The sequence below is a fragment of the Camelina sativa genome, chromosome 16, assembly GCF_030686135.1.
Source record: "Camelina sativa cultivar CO46 ecotype springtype chromosome 16, ASM3068613v1".
Taxonomy (NCBI): domain Eukaryota; kingdom Viridiplantae; phylum Streptophyta; class Magnoliopsida; order Brassicales; family Brassicaceae; genus Camelina; species Camelina sativa.
The window spans coordinates 9,673,063-9,694,784 of NC_141895.1; the positions used below are offsets into that span (position 1 = coordinate 9,673,063).

Consider the following 21,722-nt stretch of genomic DNA (forward strand, 5'->3'; position numbering starts at 1 on the left):
GATTGATCATAATGATAATATATCCAACAAATTTTCTTTGACCATATATACACTCATAAATGCCAAATTTTAAGTTCTCATTATGATCATTACATGTAAATATTTACATAGTCATAAATGTAAAAGATCTTTTGCCAAAAAAAAAAAATTGACAAGAAACGAAAATTTATTAATGATAATACAAAATATTGAAGACTAAAAGTTATATAAATAGAACCTATCTCTCTTTTTATTTATCACTCAATAGAAGCTATCTCTAAGATCCAAGAAATAAATCATTTGAATTGCTCTATATAGTTTATAGAAGAAATTACTATGTGTAGTACTAAAGCTTTGGTGATTTGTTTCCTTGTAATAATACTTGCAGTTTCGTTGTCTAACAATAACGTTTTGGCTTCAGGTATATTTAAAGTTTGATTTGGTTATTTTGAAAATTAGTAGTGATCATTTCAAAAGATCTCAAGATATATATATATATATATATATAATTGGTATTGACAATGCTTTTATTTGATTTATATATATATATATATATTTATATAGACATGCATTAAAAAGTTTCCTTAAAATTATATTATTTGGACATGTTTTATAAAAAGAGTTACACCTGTTTTATATCGATTATGTTCAATATATATGTGGACTTGTATAGATGGACGGATCAAGAATTTTGATGTTGACCATTGCGATACTCGGTGTTACGGAAAGGATGAATGTATGAACTACTGTATTCAAGCTGGATTTAGAAGTGGAGAATGTGGTTCTCTTTGTATTCCATGTCCTATCAAATGTTGTTGCCAAAAGTAGTGAAATTACTTATATATCTTCTCTTTCAAGATTGACGATTCTAGCTTTACATTTATTATTTTTAAGTTATTGGACTTGTATCTTGTTTTACATATAAATGCAATGAAATAAAAAAACAGTTTTTAATAATAAATAATTTCCTCTTGAAATCTGTGTATTAGAGAATGTATCACGGGGTAAATCCTAATTGAAAGGAAAAACTCTTGACAAGCTGCAAAATATAATAACATTAATTAGTTTTATTGGTGGTCAAAAATAAACAAATTTGATAGATGAGGATATAGTTAACTACTAATTGTTTGACATTCATGATTGGTTTTGACTATATATCATTAATTTTCTTATATACTACATCACTATGAAGATGTTGGGAGAGATGGAAAACTCTTTCTCTTTGTAATTATCATCAAAATAAAAAGGAAAACTCAATACAATATGTTAAATGTTAAGGTCATGCACTTAATGTCATCACCGCTGCGTTTTAGTGGCCTTCTTTTTCCTTAGGAAATAACGAAGAAAAGCAATAATAATTTGTCAAATAGGGGGTATGGTAGGGAGGTCCCTCCAATAGGAAATGAATTTCCCAGAAATGCCTTTATAAAAAAATAGAAAATTAACAATTGTATGATAACATATACATCTGTTGATAAATTTTATAAATTATTTAAGTTTACAAAATGTGTGAAAAAATATGATTTTTGGAATGCAATTGTGATATTAGATAATCTATATTTATTCTTAAGACAGTTGAAAGTAGTCCTGGGCAAATAAACCGAACTGAATGGACCGAACCGAAATTTCGGTTTCGGTTCGGGTATGGATAGTGGACAATAACCGATTGGATAGTGTTTTAATTATCCATGGATATCGGTTATTAACCGAACCGAACCGATATCCATTCGGTTATCCGAATTAAATCGAACACGTACTAAAATTATGTTTTAGCCGAGAATCGAACCTGAGACCTCTACAAACTGTAGTGTGCAACATGGTCACTGCGCCACATTGAAGTTTTAGCTTTGTATTACGTGTTAATTTATATAAGGTAATAAAAAGTAAACTAAAAAACCATATATATTTAAACAACAATACCAAAATATTTGAAATAAATCAAATATGAGGAAGTTTTTAGACATATTTGTTAAAATATAATCAAATTTTATTTAAATAATATTTTAAAAATTTATATTACACTATTTTGGATATCCGGAACCGAACCGAAAATAATCGAAACCGAACCGAACCCGAATCGAAATAGTAAATTAACCGAACGGATAATAAACTTCTATATCCAAACTAACCAGAACCGAATTGATATATCCGAAACCGAACCAAATACCCGAACGCCCAAGACTAGTTGAAAGCCTGCAACTGCTACAAGCTATCATGTTCGAAAACTATACCATGTGTTTGTGGAAACGTAATGGTAAATTACACCAAAATAAATATTGGTCCTGTTCAGTATGATGTCGTTGTGACTCTTTCCATCAATCAAAATTAAAATGTGCACGTGACCAAATAAATGGTAGTGAATGACAATACTGTCGTTGTGACTATTTTTATAGAAGTTGCCAGTGTGATCATATATCGCCAGAAAAACGGTGATAGTTAAAACGATCGTTGCAATTCTTTTTTTAATAGAAACGGCAACTTATGTCTGGGATTTAAACTCCAGCTATGTTAATTTTTTAGTTGTGGAAAGTGGTCGCTGCGACCATGTACAAAAAGGCCCTTATCTTCCACATTAATGTATTTTTTCATGTTATTGGTAAAATGAAAAAAAAAATGTTATTGGTAAAATGATTCTTAAAAAATGATTCATTAAGTATATTTATTCTCTTTTATAATCGTTTCTCATGAAAAAATTGATTAATCATTGTTCTCTTCTATATTTCAACCACATTTTTCACATTCCTAATTTATTTTATACATAACTTTTTTTTGGCAATAAATTTTATTTCAGTAAAACAAAATTAGAAAAATGTTAAAATATTCTCCACTTTTAAAACTGGTTTGAAAATCATCCGTTTTTTATGGACTTTTTATTTTAGTTATCAAATTTTGTACACCAAGACATTTTAGTCTTACTGTTAATTGACTTGTTAAAATTTTTTTTGGAATTTTATCATCTACTATAAAAAGTTGTTATAATTTTGAACTGTATTTTTTATAAGAGTTTAAAAAAAAAAAAAATCCATACTTCATCACTGTTTTCAAAACTTACAACGTCAATTCATTCAAGGTATGACGGTAAGTAAGTCTTCACAACTGAATCAGTTGATTTGGCATTTCTCGAAGTCTGGGAAATATTCAGTCAAATCGGGATATAGACTAGCTCGAGAGGTGGTCGAGGAAGTTGAGTTTGGTCCTACATGTACAGCTCTTCGAGCACATGTATGGCAAGTTAAGGTCGTACCAAAGGTTAAAAAATTTCTGTGACAACTCGCGTCCGGTACACTTCATGTAATAGATCGACTTGTCCATCGCGGTATCCAGTGTTATTTACAGTGTAAGAGATGTGATTCTGGGGTTGAGACAGTTAATCATGCTTTATTTGAGTGTCCCGTTCGTGTGAAGTTTGTGAGTTATTTCCAAATTTCGTAGCGCCAGGGGTTTTCCCTTATAAATCGATGTATTCGAATTTGGATTTTATTTTCTGGCGGGCGGCTTCTTTGCTAGGTGATCCGGATCAAGCCCACTGGTTACCTTGGCTTCTATGGTCGATCTGGAAAGCTCGTAACAAAAAAGTTTTCCAAGGCATAATGGTCGATCCAAATGATATTTTTGATCAGGCTTTAACTGATAAAACGACTTGGGAGGAGGCTTCCACCATTGATGGAAATACATCGGACCCGTCCCAATCTTTCGTTGATCGGGATCGCTCGCCTCGCTGTCAGTTTGATGGTTTTTGGAAGGCTTCTGATATTCACTCAGGACTGGAATGGTGGTGCTGCAATGAAGCGGAACAGACCTTAGTTTTAGGTGCAAAGTGTATTCGACAATGCTTATCCCCTCTTCACTCAGAGTTGGATTCTTTTATGTGGGCTATGGAATGTATTCTTTTTGGAGGACTAATTTGTCAGTGCTTCGAGAAAGATAGTGTTGAGCTTCTTGCGATGGTCTATAGCCCTGAAGATTGGCCGGCCTTTTCTAGCCATTTGGAGGATTTCTGTGTGCTCAAGGCGGCGTTCCCACTATTCTCACTCACTCAGATTTTACGGGCGTCAAACATCAAGGCAGATTGTCTAGATCGATCATCGCAATCTCTTCTTTCTGAAACTTCATTTGTAAATTCTTACCGCGGTTTGGGCAACCAACCGTGAGTTTTTTTTAATTTAATTCAATGTATGGTTGAAAAAAAAAATTCATAATGTCAAATATTCTAGAAATGGTAAAGAATACACTAACTAAATAAATGAGAATAATGCTGGATATATATGATTTGTTTATTCTTCAGTTCAATAGATAACGTGCCAAACTTGTAACCTTAATAGAAAGTCCACTAATCATACTATTACCCTTTATAAAAATAAAGGGAAAAAGCCAAAAAAATACCTCATCTATTTTTTATTTAAATGTTTAATACTTGGTCTTTTTTTGTTGGAAGAATAATATCCAGATTAATAAAAACGTGTCATTTAATACCTAAAGAATTAAATGTTGCCATTTGCCTACTTACGATTTCTTAAAAAAAAATCCAGTTTTACCCCTATTCATTTCTATTATTTATTAATTTATAAATAACATTAAATTAATTTTTAATTTTTGCATAAAAATGGAATTGTTAATATTTCATTTTACCACTATTTTATTTCTTTGAATTCAAAACAGAGTTCTATTTTATTTCTTTAATTATTTTTAATATTACATTTAATTAAAATAGAAAAACTCAAATAAATTAATCAGAAGAAGAACTATGATTGTTCAAAACCGTTATCGACTTTGTTCTTTTTTTTTTCTAATCGTTATTGACTTTGTTTTGTCCTTTTTTCAGCAAAAATGATTTATATTATTGAATGGGAATAATCATTATACAATTGGTTTGAGAGCCAGACAGGATGTGAAAAACACCCTGAATAGAAAATATTCAAATGACAACCAAATGTAGCTAAATAGTGAGCAATATTATTACAATCTCTAGGAGCAAAAACAAATTTAGCCTTTTTGAATTTAGATGACCATGCTTTGATATCTCAAGCGATGTTATACACTGATATATCAACCTGTTTGTCATTGAGTATTGCAGTGAGGGTCTCATTATCTCCTTCAAACATAACATTTGTTTGGCCTCTAATCCAGCTTTGTTGTGCCGCCGCTAATAAGGCCTTTGCTTCAGCTTGTAAAGGTGATGATGCATAACCTAATATCGAAGCCCCCAATCCTTGGGAAACACCATCTTGATCTTTGAGTATCAATCCACATTTAACTTGATTAGTTGTGTAGTCGAAACTGGCATCATATATACATTTAATATATGGCTTTGGAGGTTTTTTTCATGTATGTTTTGTTTGTATCCTGTTCTGAACGCTTCTGTGATGGTTGTTTTTGTGAATCGAGATCCATTCTCGATTGTTTGATTGAGCACGAAGAAGAGTGGTATTCAGGTTATCTTGAATCCCTTCTAAACAAGAGTGTTTCTACTTTTCCAAAGATGCCATAGTAGCCAAAATGGTAACAGTTTCATATTAGGTGTATTTGTGGGAGAATTATGATAATGAGCCAATGCTACAATGAAAGATTCAGCATTTGTATATGAGGTGTATAGTAATGAAGCAGGAACTTTAAATATTTGCCAGACTGATTCAGCATAAGGACACAGGAAAAAGATATGTTCTATTGTTTCGTCGGCTTGAAAACATCTGGGACAGATTGGATCCAAGTCCACGAGTGTTTAGCCGTGTAAGGGTAGGTAAAGATTTAGATAGGATGCGCCAAATAAAATGTTTGAGTTTAAGAATAATATTCAGCTTCCAAATTTTCCTTTTTAGTTCAGGGGATCCATGGGGAACAGGTGGCAGATTATTTGGTTGATTCGGATTATGCATTGATAGCCAGTATCCTGATCGAACTGTGTAATCACCATTTTTGTTGTAATTCCATATTATTTTGTCATGGATAGTGGATTGTGGGAGATATGTATTTGTAAGAAGTTCTTGATCTTCATCGGATATGACTTCCTGAATCTTCTCTGTATTCCAATACTTGTTTTCTCCCTGTGTGACGATAAGATCAGAGACATGAACGAAATCTCACTGTAATTCCCAAGCATTAATCAGCTGCAAGATTCTGAAGTTTTGAAACCCAAATCAGAAATTTTGAACTGAGATATACAAAAAGAAGTAAGTTGTTTTGCGTTCTCTGTCACGTGAGGTGGAAGCTGTAATGCGGCTGTACCGGTGGAAGCTCTATGAATCTTTGAATTGATTTGTGAAGCATCGGTGATGGAGTTAACCCCATCGTCGCCACACTGTTGCTTCGATCAGATTTGGGCGATTTCGGCGATTTCGGCTGGACCGACGGCAAAATCAAAGGCTCGTTGGTCGGATCCAACAAAATAAAAAGATAGATGAGTGAGGGAAGAGACATGTAAGAAAGAGACAGATTGGTCGAGATAAAGGGATTGATAGCCTCTCGTCGTTTTTCTTCTCCCACACAATTTCAGTTTTAGGGTTTATGTGTATTTGGGAATTTGGACATTAATCAGATCGGGATTTGGTTTGGTTTGATAATTATTGGATTTTTTTTTCTTATTCACGAAACATAGAGAAATCTTAAAATTTTTTTTTAAAAATTTTGGAGAAAATAAAATATAAATATTTTTTGAATTAAAAAAAATGAAATAGTGATATAATGAAATATTAATAACAATTATATTTGTTTATTTAAAAACATAAAATTAATTTAGTTTTATTTATAAATTAATAATTAATAGAAATGAGTAGGGTTAAAACTGGAATTTATTTTTTGTTAAGAAATCGTAAGTAGGAAAATAACAACATTTAATTATTGAGGTATTAAATTACATGTTCTTATTAATCTGGGTATTATTCTTCCAACTTTTGACCAGGTATTAAACGTTCAAATAAAAAATAGATAAAGTATTTTTTGGCTTTTTTCCCTAAAAATAAAAAGGAAAAACACAACATACAAATATTAAATATCCAAATAAAAAATAGATGAGGTATTTTTTGGCTTTTCCTTAAAAAAAAAAAAGAAAAACACGACATAACGACATGTTTTGCTTTTTCTTTTCACCTTTTTTTTTTTTTTTTTTTTTTTGAAAAAGGGCTTAAAGAGGGAAAACTTCATTTGTAAAAAAGGCTTTTTTTCACCTTTCTTTTATTGTCATCTTTCATAATTGTAATAACTATTAGATACGTCCGAAGAGTTTCTAAAATTCGAATTTCCAAAATTAATTATCTGATATCCCACCTCTAAAACAAGGTTTAGTCAAAATTAGAATTTTTTTTGTTTTCACATCAACTATTATTAAAGATATTTATTTCAAATACCAAGACAAATAGCAAGTTAAAATCTATTCAATTTCAAATATTTATTACTGCCCATGCAGCACTCAACATTTTCAAATCCTTAAAATTAAAGTATTATATATATATAATACAATATTATATATATATATATAATACAATATTATATATATAATACAATATTATAAATTTGGGTACCTTAAATCTTAATTAAGATTTAAACAAGGACTATAGGACTTGTCAAAGATCAACTATTCAGATAAATCAGGTCTATTTTTAAGTTTAGTACTACTGAAAATGAATGAGAGTTTTAAGACTTAAGTTTGTTAGGAAAAAAACTAAACTTGTAAAATATGATATTTTAAAAAATGTTCCTAGTGGACGAGAGAATCGAAAAGTATGTCTCAAACAAGTCATATAGTCCTTGAAAAGTAGTCGTATGTCTCTTCCGCGTTAGCTTTTCTCTTTTGGTCCAACAACCAAAGGCTTTTTTTTACTTTCTAAGTTTTTAAGCTTCCAAATGAATAAAATAATATTGACCAACGGTCCAAAATAGTCAGCAGAAATATGCTCATCATCACTATATATACTCACCATCTCTATCTCCAACTCCAAGCAAAACTCATCTACCACACTTACAAAAAAAAATTAGAGCAAATCACAAAACGAAACTCTTGCCTTCTTATTAACTTCTTACTAAAAAAAAAACAGAAGAAGATGTTGTTACCAGAAGCATGCGTAGCCAATATTCTTGCCTTCACATCTCCGGCGGATACATTCTCATCGTCAGAAGTCTCTTCAGTTTTCCGGTTAGCCGGAGACTCCGACTTCGTATGGGAAAGATTTCTTCCTTCCGGTTACAAAAGCCTACTCTCTCAATCTACTGACCATCATCAAAGTTTCTTGTCTAAAAAGGAGATTTATCGATGTTTCTGCGATTCCATTCTCATCGACAATGCTCGAAAGGTTCGTTTTATATGAGTTAAAACTTTGAACTTAAAAATTTTGAATTCTTATTAATTTACTGGAACTAATAATATCTTCTTTTACGATACAATTTCAGCTGTTCAAGATCAATAAGATTACCGGGAAGATTTCATACATTTTATCAGCACGAGATATTTCCATAACTCATAGTGACCATTCATCTTACTGGTCTTGGAGCCATGTCTCAGATTCTAGGTCAGTTCTTTTTTCTTTTCTTTTTTTTTTTTTTTTTTTTTTCTGAACATAACTATTTTTTGCTTTGTTAACATGTCTCGAAAATGTTTTATTTTTAATTAATTTCTATTAACAATATTTGTTTTAAACAATTTCAGATTTTCGGAGTCAGCTGAACTTATAACAACCGATCGATTAGAAGTCAAGGGTAAAATCCAAACCGGATTTTTATCACCAAACACAAAATACGGAGCATATGTCATAATGAAAGTAACTAAAGGCGCTTACGGACTAGACCTAGTTCCGGCGGAGACTTCGGTTAATTCCAAGAATGGTCAAATTAGTAAGAGTGCAACTTATCTAAGTTGCTTGGATGAGAAGAAACAACAAATGAAGCGACTGTTTTACGGAAACCGAGAAGAGCGAATCGCCATGAACGTGGAGGCGGTGGGTGGGGACGGGAAAAGGAGAGAGCCAAAAGGTAGAGACGACGTTTGGATGGAGATTGAGTTAGGAGAGTTTGAGACACGAGAAGGAGAAAATGATGAGGTCATTATGAGTCTCACGGAGGTGAAAGGATATCAACTCAAAGGTGGCATTGTGATAGATGGTATTGAAGTGAGGCCTAAATCACTGGATTAGGATCAAGATTATTATGGAGCCCGGGTCTAATTCTTTAATTGTAAAGATGAAAGTAACTACGGGGTTTGTGTCTTAGTAAACTGAATTTATTTATTTATTTTTGGCTGCGACCACTATTCTTTATTTATTCACTGTTATTGTGCACGTTCAAAGAGTAGAAATTTCAAGTTTTTAATTATTTGGCTCGTTGAAGATTAGTGTACAAGCTTGAGTGGGACATTCCCTCTGAGACTTGAGATCTGACATGTCAAGAATATGATAAGATCAAGTTAACTATAATAATACGAATTGGAGGCTACGTACATTTAGGTATATATAGAATTAGGTAGTTAGATATAAGATGGTCATGCCGTTTGTCATTATTAGGCCGTTAGAGAAAATTCGGCAGAGAAAAAAAGTGTGTTCATAATGTTAGTGGTGCGATGTTATCATCAGATTGTGAAAGCCTCATGACATGGATACTCTCGCATCAATATCCATATCCTTGTAGTATTCTTATTTCTTTTTTTTAAGTATATATATGTCAATGTTTATATATGAAGGACATGAATCACGCGCGTATGCATGCATAGATTTTGATGATAACTACCGGCCAAGAAAATTTCACATTTGTAAGAGTGCGTTATGACATGGTTTTTATCTCACGACACGTTTAGGTTGTCGATGGAGTCTTTCATGTTACTCTCAAACTTTCTCTCGAGCTCAATAGAATGTGGTACTCAACTTCAGCATAGGAACAGCAACTTAGATACGACAAGACCAGCAACATTTCGCTTATGTTGATCTCTTCCATGAATGGAGAATTTTTGTCATAACCTTTTTGGTGCATTTCTCATTGGTGTTGAGACATGCATGAGGATGTGCTTCGTGGTTGTCAAGATTATATCATTTGAGATCTGTGTGAAATTGTATTCGTTACTATATATACATATATATATATATATAATAGCCGTAGGGCCTAGATGACGAAAAAAATACTATACTATTAAATATATATATATATATATATAATGTCACATGTATGGGTTCATGAGAAAGTGACCCGACACACCGTTTTATAGATAAAATACAAGGTACAAAAGTTATGTTCGCTTCAAGGAGTCAACCTTCCAAAAGGAGGGGCTAAAGTAACCCGACCCACCGTGTTATATATGGTCAAACGCAATGGCGCATGATTTGTCAACAGTCAAACACTAGTTGAATTCACTGTAACGACTACTATAATGTCATTCTTTTCCGGAAATAACCAAGAAAAAATATACTAGTAATTTGTCAAATTGGGTAATGATGACTTTAAGGCAATCGCCAATGTATTTGGGGTTCCGGCCAACAGCAAAAACAATATCTTAAACATGTTAACTTAGATGATACTAAAAGATTTGTCCAAAAAAAAAAAAAAAAAAAGATGATACTAAAAGAAAGAAAATACGAATCATAAAATTTTACAATCTAATTTGGAGATTTAGATATTTGTGTGCGGGTTCATTTCTGTCTTTCTTTTTGTTTTTGTGGTTTTTGAAAATTTTATCTTTGAAAATACTTGAGTTGTTTTGTACAATGTAATAATAGTCTATATTTGTCATAATGATAGTCAATATAATAAGGACTTTTGGAAATATGCAACTCCAACACCTTAATTTTTTTTTTTTTGTTGTTCGATGCTTAGATAAACACCTTAAATTAGCCTTGGCATTTTCTTCTTCGTCGTAAATTGTCACTTCTCAATTTCGTATTAAAAATATCGAATGCGATTGAATGAGACTTCGGATATTAAAAACAATAATTTCAACCATTGGAAATAAAATTTATAGCGTGATATAAAAATTCCTTCCGTTAGCTTTCAACCCAACCAAACTTGAATTAAGAGGTTATTCTATTATTTCTCAAAAACAAGTGGTGTGATAAGAAAAATATCTAATGGTATATAGAAAAAAAAAACTAAAGTTCTATATTTTATATATTCGAAAAAATAACTCGTAGTCTCTTGCCTCTAATTTAGTTTCTTATTCTGTACGTGTATTGCAGTGTCCAACTCTAAAAACTAAAAAGTGTATATCATCAATTTTGACAATTGTTTCGGAGATTTTTGCTCAAATAAATAATGGTATATCACCAATTACGAGAAGCCAATATATTATATTTTATTAATATAAATTTTGGTTTTCAAAATTACTCATTAATAAAATTGTGACACATGTCAAATAGCGATAAAATTTTGACACGTGTCAGTTCTAAATTTACTAAAATAATTAAATAAAAACAAAAAAGTAAAAATTCTAAACCTATTGTAAAAAGGAAATTTATGTATCATCAATATTTGTTTATTTCTTTTTTAATATTTTAATATAATTATGTCGTAGTATTTTAAGATTTTAGTTAAATTTGATTTTCTAATAAAAAATTCATGTTGATTCAAAATTAAATATATATATATATTTTCTTTGAGTTAGTGATATGTTTTTTTATCGGCTGTTAAGGATATGTAACATCAATATTTATTTAATAATATAAAAAATTATATACTATATATATTTTTTAAAATTATTTCAAGTTAATTGTCTTTCAATTTTTCAAATTTTATTGGGTCGGTCATAACATTGCAATTGTGTAGATATATTTTTTTATTCCAAAATATTTTTTAAGTAAACAATTTTAGTGTTAATGAAATTATCACAAATAAATTTTAGTGGTGAAAAGAACTATATCAAAGTGAAAGTAAAAGGACGAAAATTGGTTTAATTGTTTATAGAGACATTTTATAGATGGTGATAAAGAGCATACTATAACAATTAAATATTTTTGGGTATAAGAATACATTATTAGTGGTAAAACATTAAGTAAAATTGTATGTGGATGTTAATAAGATGACGCTTTGATGAAGTTAAACATTTTGTGAATAAGTTGTGGAACGTTTTCGAAATTTGACAATAGTAATATTACGAATATTTGAAAAAATTTTGGTGGCTGATAATTTAGCTTTAGATTATTGTAATAATTATTTTTAGAATAGAAAAATATAAATTAATATATTAAAGTAAAAAAAAAATTAAGTAAAAATATTTGTATATTTACTTCTGGAAAATATATTTCACTTATAACAAAATATTAATATATTCTTATAAACTTTGTTTTATTGGACAGATTTAAAATTCGCACATGCGGATCCTAATCTAGTATATATATATTAGTAGTCTCAATCATAATATTTAGTTTTAATAAACGAAAGTGTAATATCATACACAACTACACTTGCAAATATGGATATGTAAATATGTGAATTTATTAATTTATGATTAACCAAATGTAAAATTTCAGTGTTGTATTATCTAAATTCAGAAAGTTTCTTCATTTTTTTTTGTAGTGGATTCTTTTAGTTAATTTGTTAGATAAGAATATTTAAAACTTCTAACTTTTTAAGATATCAAAACTGTATAGTATGTCGTAAAAGATAAACTATCTTAATAGATGAGGATATAACTGATTAGTTAATTAATCTATTTTGACATGCATAGAATGTTTGATTATATTAGATCACTTGTCCAATAATAACACTTTCGCTTTGTGACTAAAAAGGGAAAACTCAACAAATTCACGAGGCATCTTTTGTTTAACATAGATAAATGAGAATTACCACCGGCGTATCGGTATTGATCTTATATAATAAGACGTACGTCAACACTAGTTAATTTTAACAAAAGTCATCACCGACGCGTTTAAACGTCCTTTGTTTCCTTAGGAAACAACGAGGAAAAATTTAACAAATTTTTCAAATAGAACGTGTACAACTAGTTGAATTCTTGATCAGGTTTGTACATCTTTTCGAACCAAAGACCAAAACATTTTATATGATCTCCTTCTAAATGTCACATGCACTGACAATCTTTTAACTTTGTTTAGAGTTTTTACCGATTGAGTTATTGATTGCTTGATCAACATAAGTATTGTTGAACTTGTCATAATCCGTATTTCTCAACTCCCGAAACATACAATACTATAGTTCTTTAACTGATGTCCCCTTCTTCTGGTATATACTAAATTTCATTAAAACGTTTTGTTACAAAAGATTGTCAAATAAATCATAACTTTACTTTTTTTTTTTTTTTTGAGAAACAAATTTTAATAAATTTATCAATCATAACTTTACTTGCATCTAAAAGAATATAATCTGGGGATTCAATCTGACCAATCTGAATATCTGATCTAAGCTAGAACAACTCCAAAAGAGGTATCGGTCTTGTATAAACCATTTTAGAGTTGAGGAAAAAAAAAAAAAACCATTTTAGAGTTGATGTGAATTTTTTATTTTTTTATTTTATCCTCAAGATTGTTTGGTTTTAAATACGGAACTGTTAACAAATTAAAATATACTTGGTCTCGTATTATATTTGGTCTCGTAACTCACAAGTCTCTTAAACGTTTTAATTGTCAACGTACATATAGCACAATTTCCTCTTGCGCGTGAACTTTCTCTTTTGGAATGCCAATCTTTTACTTTTGGCAAACGCTTTAATATTTAAATCGATATATTTGACCATTGGTCCAAAATGGTCAGTAGAAATATGCCAAACATCACTATATATAGTTACAACTTACAAAAATCAAATCAAATCCCATAACCAGAAAACAAAATTCTGAAAACTCAGTACCGTTCTCTTTCTTAAAATTATTTGACCAGAACAAAGAAGAAGATGATGTTACCAGAAGCATGCGTAGCCAATATTCTTGCCTTCACTTCTCCAGCAGATGTATTATCGTCGTCGGAGGTCTCTTCGGTTTTCCGGTTAGCCGGAGACTCCGACTTCGTATGGGAAAAATTTCTACCTTCCGGTTACAAAGGCCTACTCTCTCAATCTACTGACCATCATCAAAGTTTCTTGTCGAAAAAGGAGATTTATCGATGTTTCTGCGATTCCATTCTCATCGACAATGCTCGAAAGGTTCGTTTTATATGAGTTAATTTAAGGTATAAACAAGGACTTCTGTTTTAGTCTACTTGAACTAATAATATTTTCTTATATGATGCAACTTCAGCTATTCAAGATCAATAAATTTTCGGGGAAAATTTCCTACATTTTATCAGCAAGAGATATGTCCATAACTCATAGTGACCATTCATCTTACTGGTCTTGGAGCAATGTCTCAGATTCTAGGTCAAATTTTTAATATCTTTTCTCAAAATGACTATTTAATTATGCTTATTGCTTAGTGTACATGTATAGTAAATGTTTCACTTCCAAATAATTATTACTAAATATATATTTTAAAATTTTCAGATTTTCAGAGTCAGCCGAACTTATAACAACTGATCGATTGGAAATCATTGGTAAAATCCAAACCGGAGTTTTATCACCGAACACAAGATACGGAGCATATCTGATAATGAAAGTAACCAAAGGCGCTTACGGACTAGACCTAGTTCCGGCGGAGACTTCAGTTAAATCCAAGAATGGTCAAGATAGTAATAGTGCAACTTATCTATGTTGCTTGGATGAGAAGAAACAACAAATGAAGCGGCTGTTTTACGGAAACCGAGAAGAGCGAATGGCCACGACAGTTGAGGCGGTTAGCGGGGACGGGAAAAGGAGAGAGCCGAAAGGTAGAGACGACGGGTGGATGGAGATTGAGTTAGGAGAGTTTGAGACACGAGAAGGAGAAGATGATGAGATCATTATGAGTCTCACGGAGGTAAAAGGGTATCAACTAAAAGGTGGCATTGTGATCGATGGTATTGAAGTCAGACCTGAATCCCTGAACTAAGATCAAGATGCTAAAAGCTACGCCCTGAAGTCTCACGATATGCGAACTGTTAAAAGAACGGAAGAAACTGATTTTATTTATTTATTTGTGTATTATTGTGAACAGTTTTTTTTTTTTTTTTTTTTTTTTTTGTCAACTGATACTATAAAACTTGGAATGATACATGGTGAATTACAATTTAGTCGGCGGAAAATAAAAATATTCTCAGAGTCTAAAGCCCAAAATAGAGAAACTATTTATAGTATCAGTTGGCGGAAACTATTTTATACTAAGTCGACGAACAAACATAAGTTTCCAGGGACTTAAAACGAAACTAAGGTAAAAATTACAGAGTAGAGAAATTAAACCCAAAAAAATTATGAACCCTTAAAATAAAGAATTAGGCAACAAGGCATAACCCCTTACACAATCCACTAGTCTTAGGCTGCAAGATTAACTCTTCTCCCTAAACACTTGGATGAGAACAACAAGGATGCCCACGGCCAATCCCAAGCTAAGAACAACCACCTCCTATCATGATGAGAACCAATCTCTAGAAACAGAACCAAAGATTTCATAACCCGACAAGCAAAGACTCGAAACATTTCCGAATGCGACGATGACGACAACAACGTCCAGAATCGTCTGTGTAAAAGCCTTACAAAAAGCAATCAGATCTCAACAGATATGCAAAGCAATGACAAGGAGCGCAGCCTAATCTCTCGATAAAACCAAACTCAAAAGAGCACGATGAAGGAATGAAGAAGTTATCAACCACAACGAACAAACAACCAAGAGAAGAGCCAACTGTAAACAACTAAGACTAGCATAACTTCTAACAAACCGAAGCCTAAGCTTAGAAAGGGAATCAACCATAGCTAGGTGAATCAAAGGCTGGAAAAGAAGACCAAGGGTGATGAACGAGACAAAGGTTGGGCAGATAAAACGCAATCGCAACCAAACAACACAAGCGGCTGCAAGACGACGAGAAGCACACGAACGAAAGCAAACGAAGGGAAGGGTCAAGATACCATGGAACTACTAACTCCAGAATTAAAACCATCAACTTGTAACCACAAAACCCAACAATGACCTCTCCTACCGCAATGACAAAACCCAAGATCGAAACTCTAACCAAACTACAAGACTCCCCAATCATAGGCCAAACTTCAAACACAACTACAACACTAAAAACATAAACCTAGCTAAACGGAACAGGGAAAAGGCGAGAAAGTCAGCTTACTCAAAAAAGAGACAACAAGAACCCATGGACACAAAAGAAAACGCCGGATCTGACAAAGGCAAAAGAGGTTTCTCCTGAAACAGCCGGGAGAGGTCGAACAAACGCTCAAAAGACCGTCGAGTAACACTCACTATGAAGACCGTCTCAATCGCTGATCAAACTAACCACCCAATCGATCCACCACATCTAGCCGAGGCGACACTAATAAGCGAAAACAAATGAAATATAGAGCAATTGAGCCCTCTCACATCTACAACGAGGAGCACCGGTCACCAGAGAGGGCAAACGAAAACTTGTTTTTTAGGCGACGGCTAGGGTGAACTCGGGGAAGAGAAAAAGAGCAAACTCGTGTTTCTCAAAAAATGAATTTGACCTGAATTATTGTGAACATTAAAGACAACGTACAATCTTACCTGAGTGGGTCATTCTGAATTTCTGACTTAAGTGTTTAGTGACTCTATTGGTGACTTTTTCATTCCATTATATTTAGGTATATCCGTTAGTGCTAAAGCCCACAGGCTGGTCCATCCCGAACCTGAAAAATACTGAGAATATATATGTCCTGAAAACATTAGATCGTTCGGACTATAGAGTTTTTCATGTTTACCCCGATTAGGTTTGGCCCGGCCCAAAAATCCCTTAAACGAATATATTTGTATATTTTTTGTTTATATTTTTGTTTGATTGCAATATTGGATTAATAATTTATTGTAAATAAAGTTTAAAACTCTAATCATAGTTTTCATATTTACTTAATAATCTTACTTAATTCTTTTAAAAACTTTATCTTTGATATTTTATACGAATTAGATATTGTTTTATTTGGTTAAAGTATTAAAAAATTTTGGTTTTAAATTATTTCTTTTAAATTAAGTTGGTTTTAGTAGATATAGATGAGTTATTTATATTTTGATTGATTTGTTTTATAGTGCATATTTAAACATTACTTTTTTAGACATTTTATAAACTTATAACCCAGAAAAACCCAAAAAGCCCTATCGTCCTGTTAGGACTGGACCAAGATTTAAAATATAGGCTTAAAAATATTTCGGCCCAGACAAGGCTGGACTCAAACATATGCGAACTTTACAAGTTTTGGGCCGGACCAGACCATGTCGGGCTAGCCCGATTGACACCCCTATTGGAGATGCCCTATCTATATATCCCAATATCCAAAACAACCACACCTCTTAAGCTCTTCATTTTATAATTCGAGTTATAAATTTTAAGTACAAATTGGAGTTATGTTTAGGCAGAGAATTAAGTGTAATCTATTGTCAAATTACCATTATTAGTTTATGAAAGAAGATTCGGCAAAGGAAACATATAATTGCAAAAGCCTTTAGACGTGGAGTTAGGCCTGAGCATTTTAACCGAATCCAAAACCCAAACCCGACCCGAAATAACTAGTTCTTCTGAGATTTGGATATCCGATCGCCGATCGGGTTCGGGTATTACCTGATACCCGAAGAAGATCAGAATAAATCCGAAATTAAGTACAAAAATACATATAAGTGGATTTGAGCCTAGTACCTTTAGTATTTATTTGTGCATCACAAACCATTTTGCCATTTTAGTTATTATGTTCTAATATGAGAACATTAAATATTTACCAATATATAAATATATATGTATTCTAAAATTCTTAATTGACTTATTTTTTCCTTTCTCAATCAACAAAAGAACTGCAAAATCCATAATCGATTTATTATTTTCATTACCCAAATCAATTTTACAAGAAACATGACAAACAAATTTACAAAAATAAAGAGTGATAGTTTGTTGGGTTTGAGTAGTGAGTAAGACTATCAACAATGGGCTTGTTGAATCTTTTTTTCTAACAGTTTAATGTCTCCAACGAGGCTGTTGAATAAAAAAAAATCGACGTGGATTCATTTGAGTTGAATACATTCAACCAATGCATAGGAAGTGGTGTCTTCAGTGATATCGCTTGTGATTGAATAGAGTGGTGAGAGAAGGTTTTTTTTTCTTTTTATCTGTTATTTTCCTATTGGTTATCCAGATTTTTGTGTTTTTTTTTATCTCCTCTTAATTATTTAATACTCAATTATTTGGTTGTAATCAGTTTTTAAAAAAAAGAAATTTGTATCAAATTTTATATCAAAATTCATAATTTTTTTAAAATCTATATATAGAGACTATTTTGTTTCATTTGGACATTTAAAAAAATCGATTCTTTTGCAAATCATGTGCGTGCTAGATGTCAATTACGTGATTCAAATGTCCATCATGAATTGCAAGCAGATCTAGTCAAACACATATGGGAGAATTTCGGGATTTTCTATGATTAAAAAGGTTTTTAAATTTCTGAGTGTGATTTAAGTTAAGATAATTGTACTAAATAAGTTATGTACGTTTTGTTAGCTGTATTGTGTGTTTGTATTTTCCGAATTTGAAGTTTGTACAATTTTATTTGTTTTAATAATAATAATTTTTAATTTTGTTATATTAAAATATTAGCTAAAAGTATAAAATTCAATAAATTAATTTTATGAATTTAACTATAGAAAAATAATAATGTAACTTTTATTATTTTTAAATTACTAGAAATGTGTCGTTTTCAAATTAAGTAAAAATAAAAATATAAAGTGAAAATAGTGGGTTAAGATGTTGAATTTTATTATAAAAAAAACTATTGGAAAAGTTAAATTGATTTGGGTGTTGAATGATTAGGAGGAAGAAAGAGAAAATGATGTGGAGTATTAAAAATTGAGGTGGAGGGTGTTGAAAGAAAAAACCATTCTACATGGTCTAAGGTCGGAAATAAAGATAAATATGAATCATATCATATAATTTACAATAGATATGTGGTGGCCATGGATGAACAAATCTAAGGTTTTTGGCTGAAGAAGAGAGAGATGAATAGGGAGACAAATAAGAGAGAGGTAGAAGTTAATTTTTTTTGGTTTTTTATTTTTTTGAGTTCGGGTATACCCAAAATTACCCGAACCCGAAAGCACCCAATCCGAACCCGACCCGATATTATAAAATACCCAATCTGATTTTATATCTCTACATTCGAAAAGCCGAACATCTAAACCTGAATCTGATCGGATACCCAAATGCGCATGACTACGTGGAGTCCACGTCGTGGGCACTCGCATTTAAATCCAAATCACATGTGACAACATTTTTATTAAAACTAGGACGAGACCTTCACTACAACACATACAAATATTTACGGATATTTGTCAGAACGAATTGAAAATATGTTACATATTTATTTCATTATTGTGTAGTCGATTACATTAAATCATATATTTGTGATCAATCACATATATATTTGGTTTGAGTAAGGAATCACATATTTATATCAAAAGATTAAAATGATTTTAGTTGAAATTGTGTATACTTTTATACTTGGAATAATTGAATTTGTGAATTAGAGTATGTAAGTTATATAACTTAGAGGGGGGAATTCAACTAGATATTTGAAAGATTCTAGAGTATTCATAAAATCACTTGTTATTCAATTGATGATTTTTTAAAATCTTTTAAAATCCTATGTTATTCAATTTGAAATTTATGTAAAATCATTTAAAATGATCTAAAATATCTTGTTATTCAATCATGGATTTATAAAACTTACTTGAAATCTACTGTTATTCAAAATATCAAAAAAAATTTAAGAATGCTACTTTAAATGATTTTGCAAGACTTTTCTTTGTTTTTAGTTGATAAATATGAGTAACAAAATCCTACCTTTTGAGGTAGAATTTTAAAGGATTTTGTTAGAAAAAAATAGTAGATGAAAGATCCATCCTCTAACAATGATCCATCCACTCCTTCAACTCTAGCTTACTGATAAGACAATATATCGGCTTCTTGATCACACTTCACATTCTCTTTGTTCTCGTGATCACATGAACTATTTTTCAGTATTCACAACGGCAATTGAATTCGACCATAACACCATTGCTGGACGAATTAGGGAGCTTGCATTTCTGAATCGTACAAAGGTGAGATCAACCATGACAACTTTTCATCAAGACATGACAATTCACATTGTTGTATGATTCTATTTTCATAACGAATTGCGGTGTATTTTTGTTTGCAGGTTACCATCACTCTGAAAAAGGAGGATGATGATCTTGAAAAGAACCAATATACTGAATATTATTTTGCTGGAGGATTAACTGAATATGTTAGCTGGCTAAATACTGATAAGGTGAGAATCTACTCATCAAAATCACGTTTGATGTATACGAAGCCTATCTGATTCTTTATTTAAGCAGGCTAAGATGACTAGAATTTTGAAAAGGTTCTGTGAAATGATCTGTGATGCATCAATGTGGTGGTATCACTCAATGTATTTTTCTGCTAACTTAAGCGACAAGATATGTTGAGTACCACTCTCGAATTTGATGATTACTAAGGGATCTAGCCCACATGTTTATGGACTATTATGAACTCAATTTATACATAAGTGAACTCTTAGCATGAGTATCTCCTATATCATAAATTATTATACTTCTTTCTTATTCCTACGCTTACATGAAATATAATGCTGACAATTCTTTTGTTTAGAATCCCATTCATGACGTGCTGGGTTTCAAGAAAGAGATAAATGGTGCCACCGTGGACGTTGCCCTTCAATGGTATATTGTTTTTCCTACTAAATACATGCTTATATTATCCAACTCGTACTCTGTCACAAGATAATCTGTCTGGGTTTACTAGACCCACAAAATTGATATTTTGTCTGCATTTTTGTACCAGGTGCTCAGATGCAAATTCAGAAGGGATTTCTTCAAGAAGAAAAAGAAGAAGAGACTAATAAAATCTCATAGAATCACATCTCATTTTTTTTTTTTTAAAGATAAAAACTCTAAAACACAATCAAATCTCCTAAAATTTTCCTAAATTTTTCAAAATTCTAAAATATTAAAATCCTAAAAAATCCTTAAAATATTAAGTTGCATATCCCCCTTTTAGCGTGTTTTATTCAAGCAGTTCTGATTTTGGTTGTAATGTAAATGTAATTTGTAGTAATTTGATATATAATTTGTTTTATTTTTTTTGTTTAAGGAAAGTGTGTAACATATATATATATATATATATATATATATTCGTATTAATCCGAATTAATTACAATACTTTTGTTAAGAAAATTTTAAAAATCTAAAATAAAGAATGATTTGTTAATAATATTAAATTAGATTTCCATAAATATCTTAACATATATAACTAAATTAAATATGTTTACATTAGAACAATTTCAAATTTAATAATTTTGGTTTTATGGTAACAATATTAATCGATTTCCATAAATATTGGTTAATTATTAATTTCGTAATTATTGTTTCCAAAAATATAGGACTTTCCAGTAACAGTTTTGGGAAACCTCTTTTAAATGCTAAATGCTTATTAAATTAATTAAAATTAATAAAAGGATAATATCTATTATGGACTAGGTATGACCACGGTTATGGTTATCACTGTTACAGTTAATTAACCACCGGTTACGGTTAGAAATTTTGTTTAACCTTAACCATAACCGTTTAATAAACGGTTAAACGGTTACGGTTAAATACAGTTCTGGTTGAAGCGGTTACAGTTATATACAATTACGGTTATTTGATAATAAAATACGGTTGATATTATTTGATGATATAATATAATTG

At 31.2% G+C, this 21,722-nt stretch overlaps 4 protein-coding genes and 1 pseudogene across 5 annotated transcripts; all 5 read left to right on the forward strand.

Annotated features, from left to right (window-relative positions):
* The first annotated feature begins 231 nt into the window (after positions 1–231).
* Positions 232–940, forward strand: LOC104758952 (defensin-like protein 46). Its single transcript, XM_010481921.3, has 2 exons — positions 232–400; positions 653–940. The coding sequence occupies exons 1-2, from the start codon at positions 316–318 to the stop codon at positions 805–807; spliced, it is 240 nt and encodes a 79-aa protein (XP_010480223.1). The 5' UTR covers positions 232–315; the 3' UTR covers positions 808–940.
* A 2,629-nt stretch (positions 941–3,569) lies between these two features.
* On the forward strand, positions 3,570–4,130 carry LOC147925379 (uncharacterized). The gene has a single exon (XM_087492595.1). It carries the CDS (start codon positions 3,570–3,572, stop codon positions 4,128–4,130), a length of 561 nt encoding a protein of 186 aa, XP_087348721.1.
* A 3,708-nt stretch (positions 4,131–7,838) lies between these two features.
* On the forward strand, positions 7,839–9,276 carry LOC104758951 (F-box protein VBF). The gene is made up of 3 exons (XM_087491533.1): positions 7,839–8,261; positions 8,359–8,477; positions 8,615–9,276. Exons 1-3 carry the CDS (start codon positions 7,863–7,865, stop codon positions 9,096–9,098), a joined length of 1,002 nt encoding a protein of 333 aa, XP_087347659.1. The 5' UTR covers positions 7,839–7,862; the 3' UTR covers positions 9,099–9,276.
* Positions 9,277–13,703: 4,427 nt separating this feature from the next.
* LOC104758949 (F-box protein VBF) lies at positions 13,704–15,054 on the forward strand. Its single transcript, XM_010481919.2, has 3 exons — positions 13,704–14,035; positions 14,130–14,248; positions 14,372–15,054. Exons 1-3 carry the CDS (start codon positions 13,787–13,789, stop codon positions 14,853–14,855), a joined length of 852 nt encoding a protein of 283 aa, XP_010480221.1. The 5' UTR covers positions 13,704–13,786; the 3' UTR covers positions 14,856–15,054.
* A 4,754-nt stretch (positions 15,055–19,808) lies between these two features.
* On the forward strand, positions 19,809–20,760 carry LOC147925380 (DNA gyrase subunit B, mitochondrial pseudogene; annotated as a pseudogene). The gene is made up of 3 exons (XR_015585015.1): positions 19,809–20,057; positions 20,156–20,266; positions 20,626–20,760. The product of XR_015585015.1 is annotated as a DNA gyrase subunit B, mitochondrial pseudogene (transcript).
* Positions 20,761–21,722: the final 962 nt, after the last annotated feature.

Bases quoted from the DNA above. Each gene is read 5' to 3' on its own strand.
- LOC104758951 (XM_087491533.1), top strand. From the start codon at position 7,863: ATGCTCATCATCACTATATATACTCACCATCTCTATCTCCAACTCCAA. The intron at 8,262-8,358 runs GTTCGTTTTATA...ATACAATTTCAG, and splicing joins TCATCGACAATGCTCGAAAG to CTGTTCAAGATCAATAAGAT. The intron at 8,478-8,614 runs GTCAGTTCTTTT...AAACAATTTCAG, and splicing joins AGCCATGTCTCAGATTCTAG to ATTTTCGGAGTCAGCTGAAC.
- LOC147925379 (XM_087492595.1), top strand. From the start codon at position 3,570: ATGGTCGATCCAAATGATATTTTTGATCAGGCTTTAACTGATAAAACG.
- LOC104758949 (XM_010481919.2), top strand. From the start codon at position 13,787: ATGATGTTACCAGAAGCATGCGTAGCCAATATTCTTGCCTTCACTTCT. The intron at 14,036-14,129 runs GTTCGTTTTATA...ATGCAACTTCAG, and splicing joins TCATCGACAATGCTCGAAAG to CTATTCAAGATCAATAAATT. The intron at 14,249-14,371 runs GTCAAATTTTTA...TAAAATTTTCAG, and splicing joins AGCAATGTCTCAGATTCTAG to ATTTTCAGAGTCAGCCGAAC.
- LOC104758952 (XM_010481921.3), top strand. From the start codon at position 316: ATGTGTAGTACTAAAGCTTTGGTGATTTGTTTCCTTGTAATAATACTT. The intron at 401-652 runs GTATATTTAAAG...GGACTTGTATAG, and splicing joins CAATAACGTTTTGGCTTCAG to ATGGACGGATCAAGAATTTT.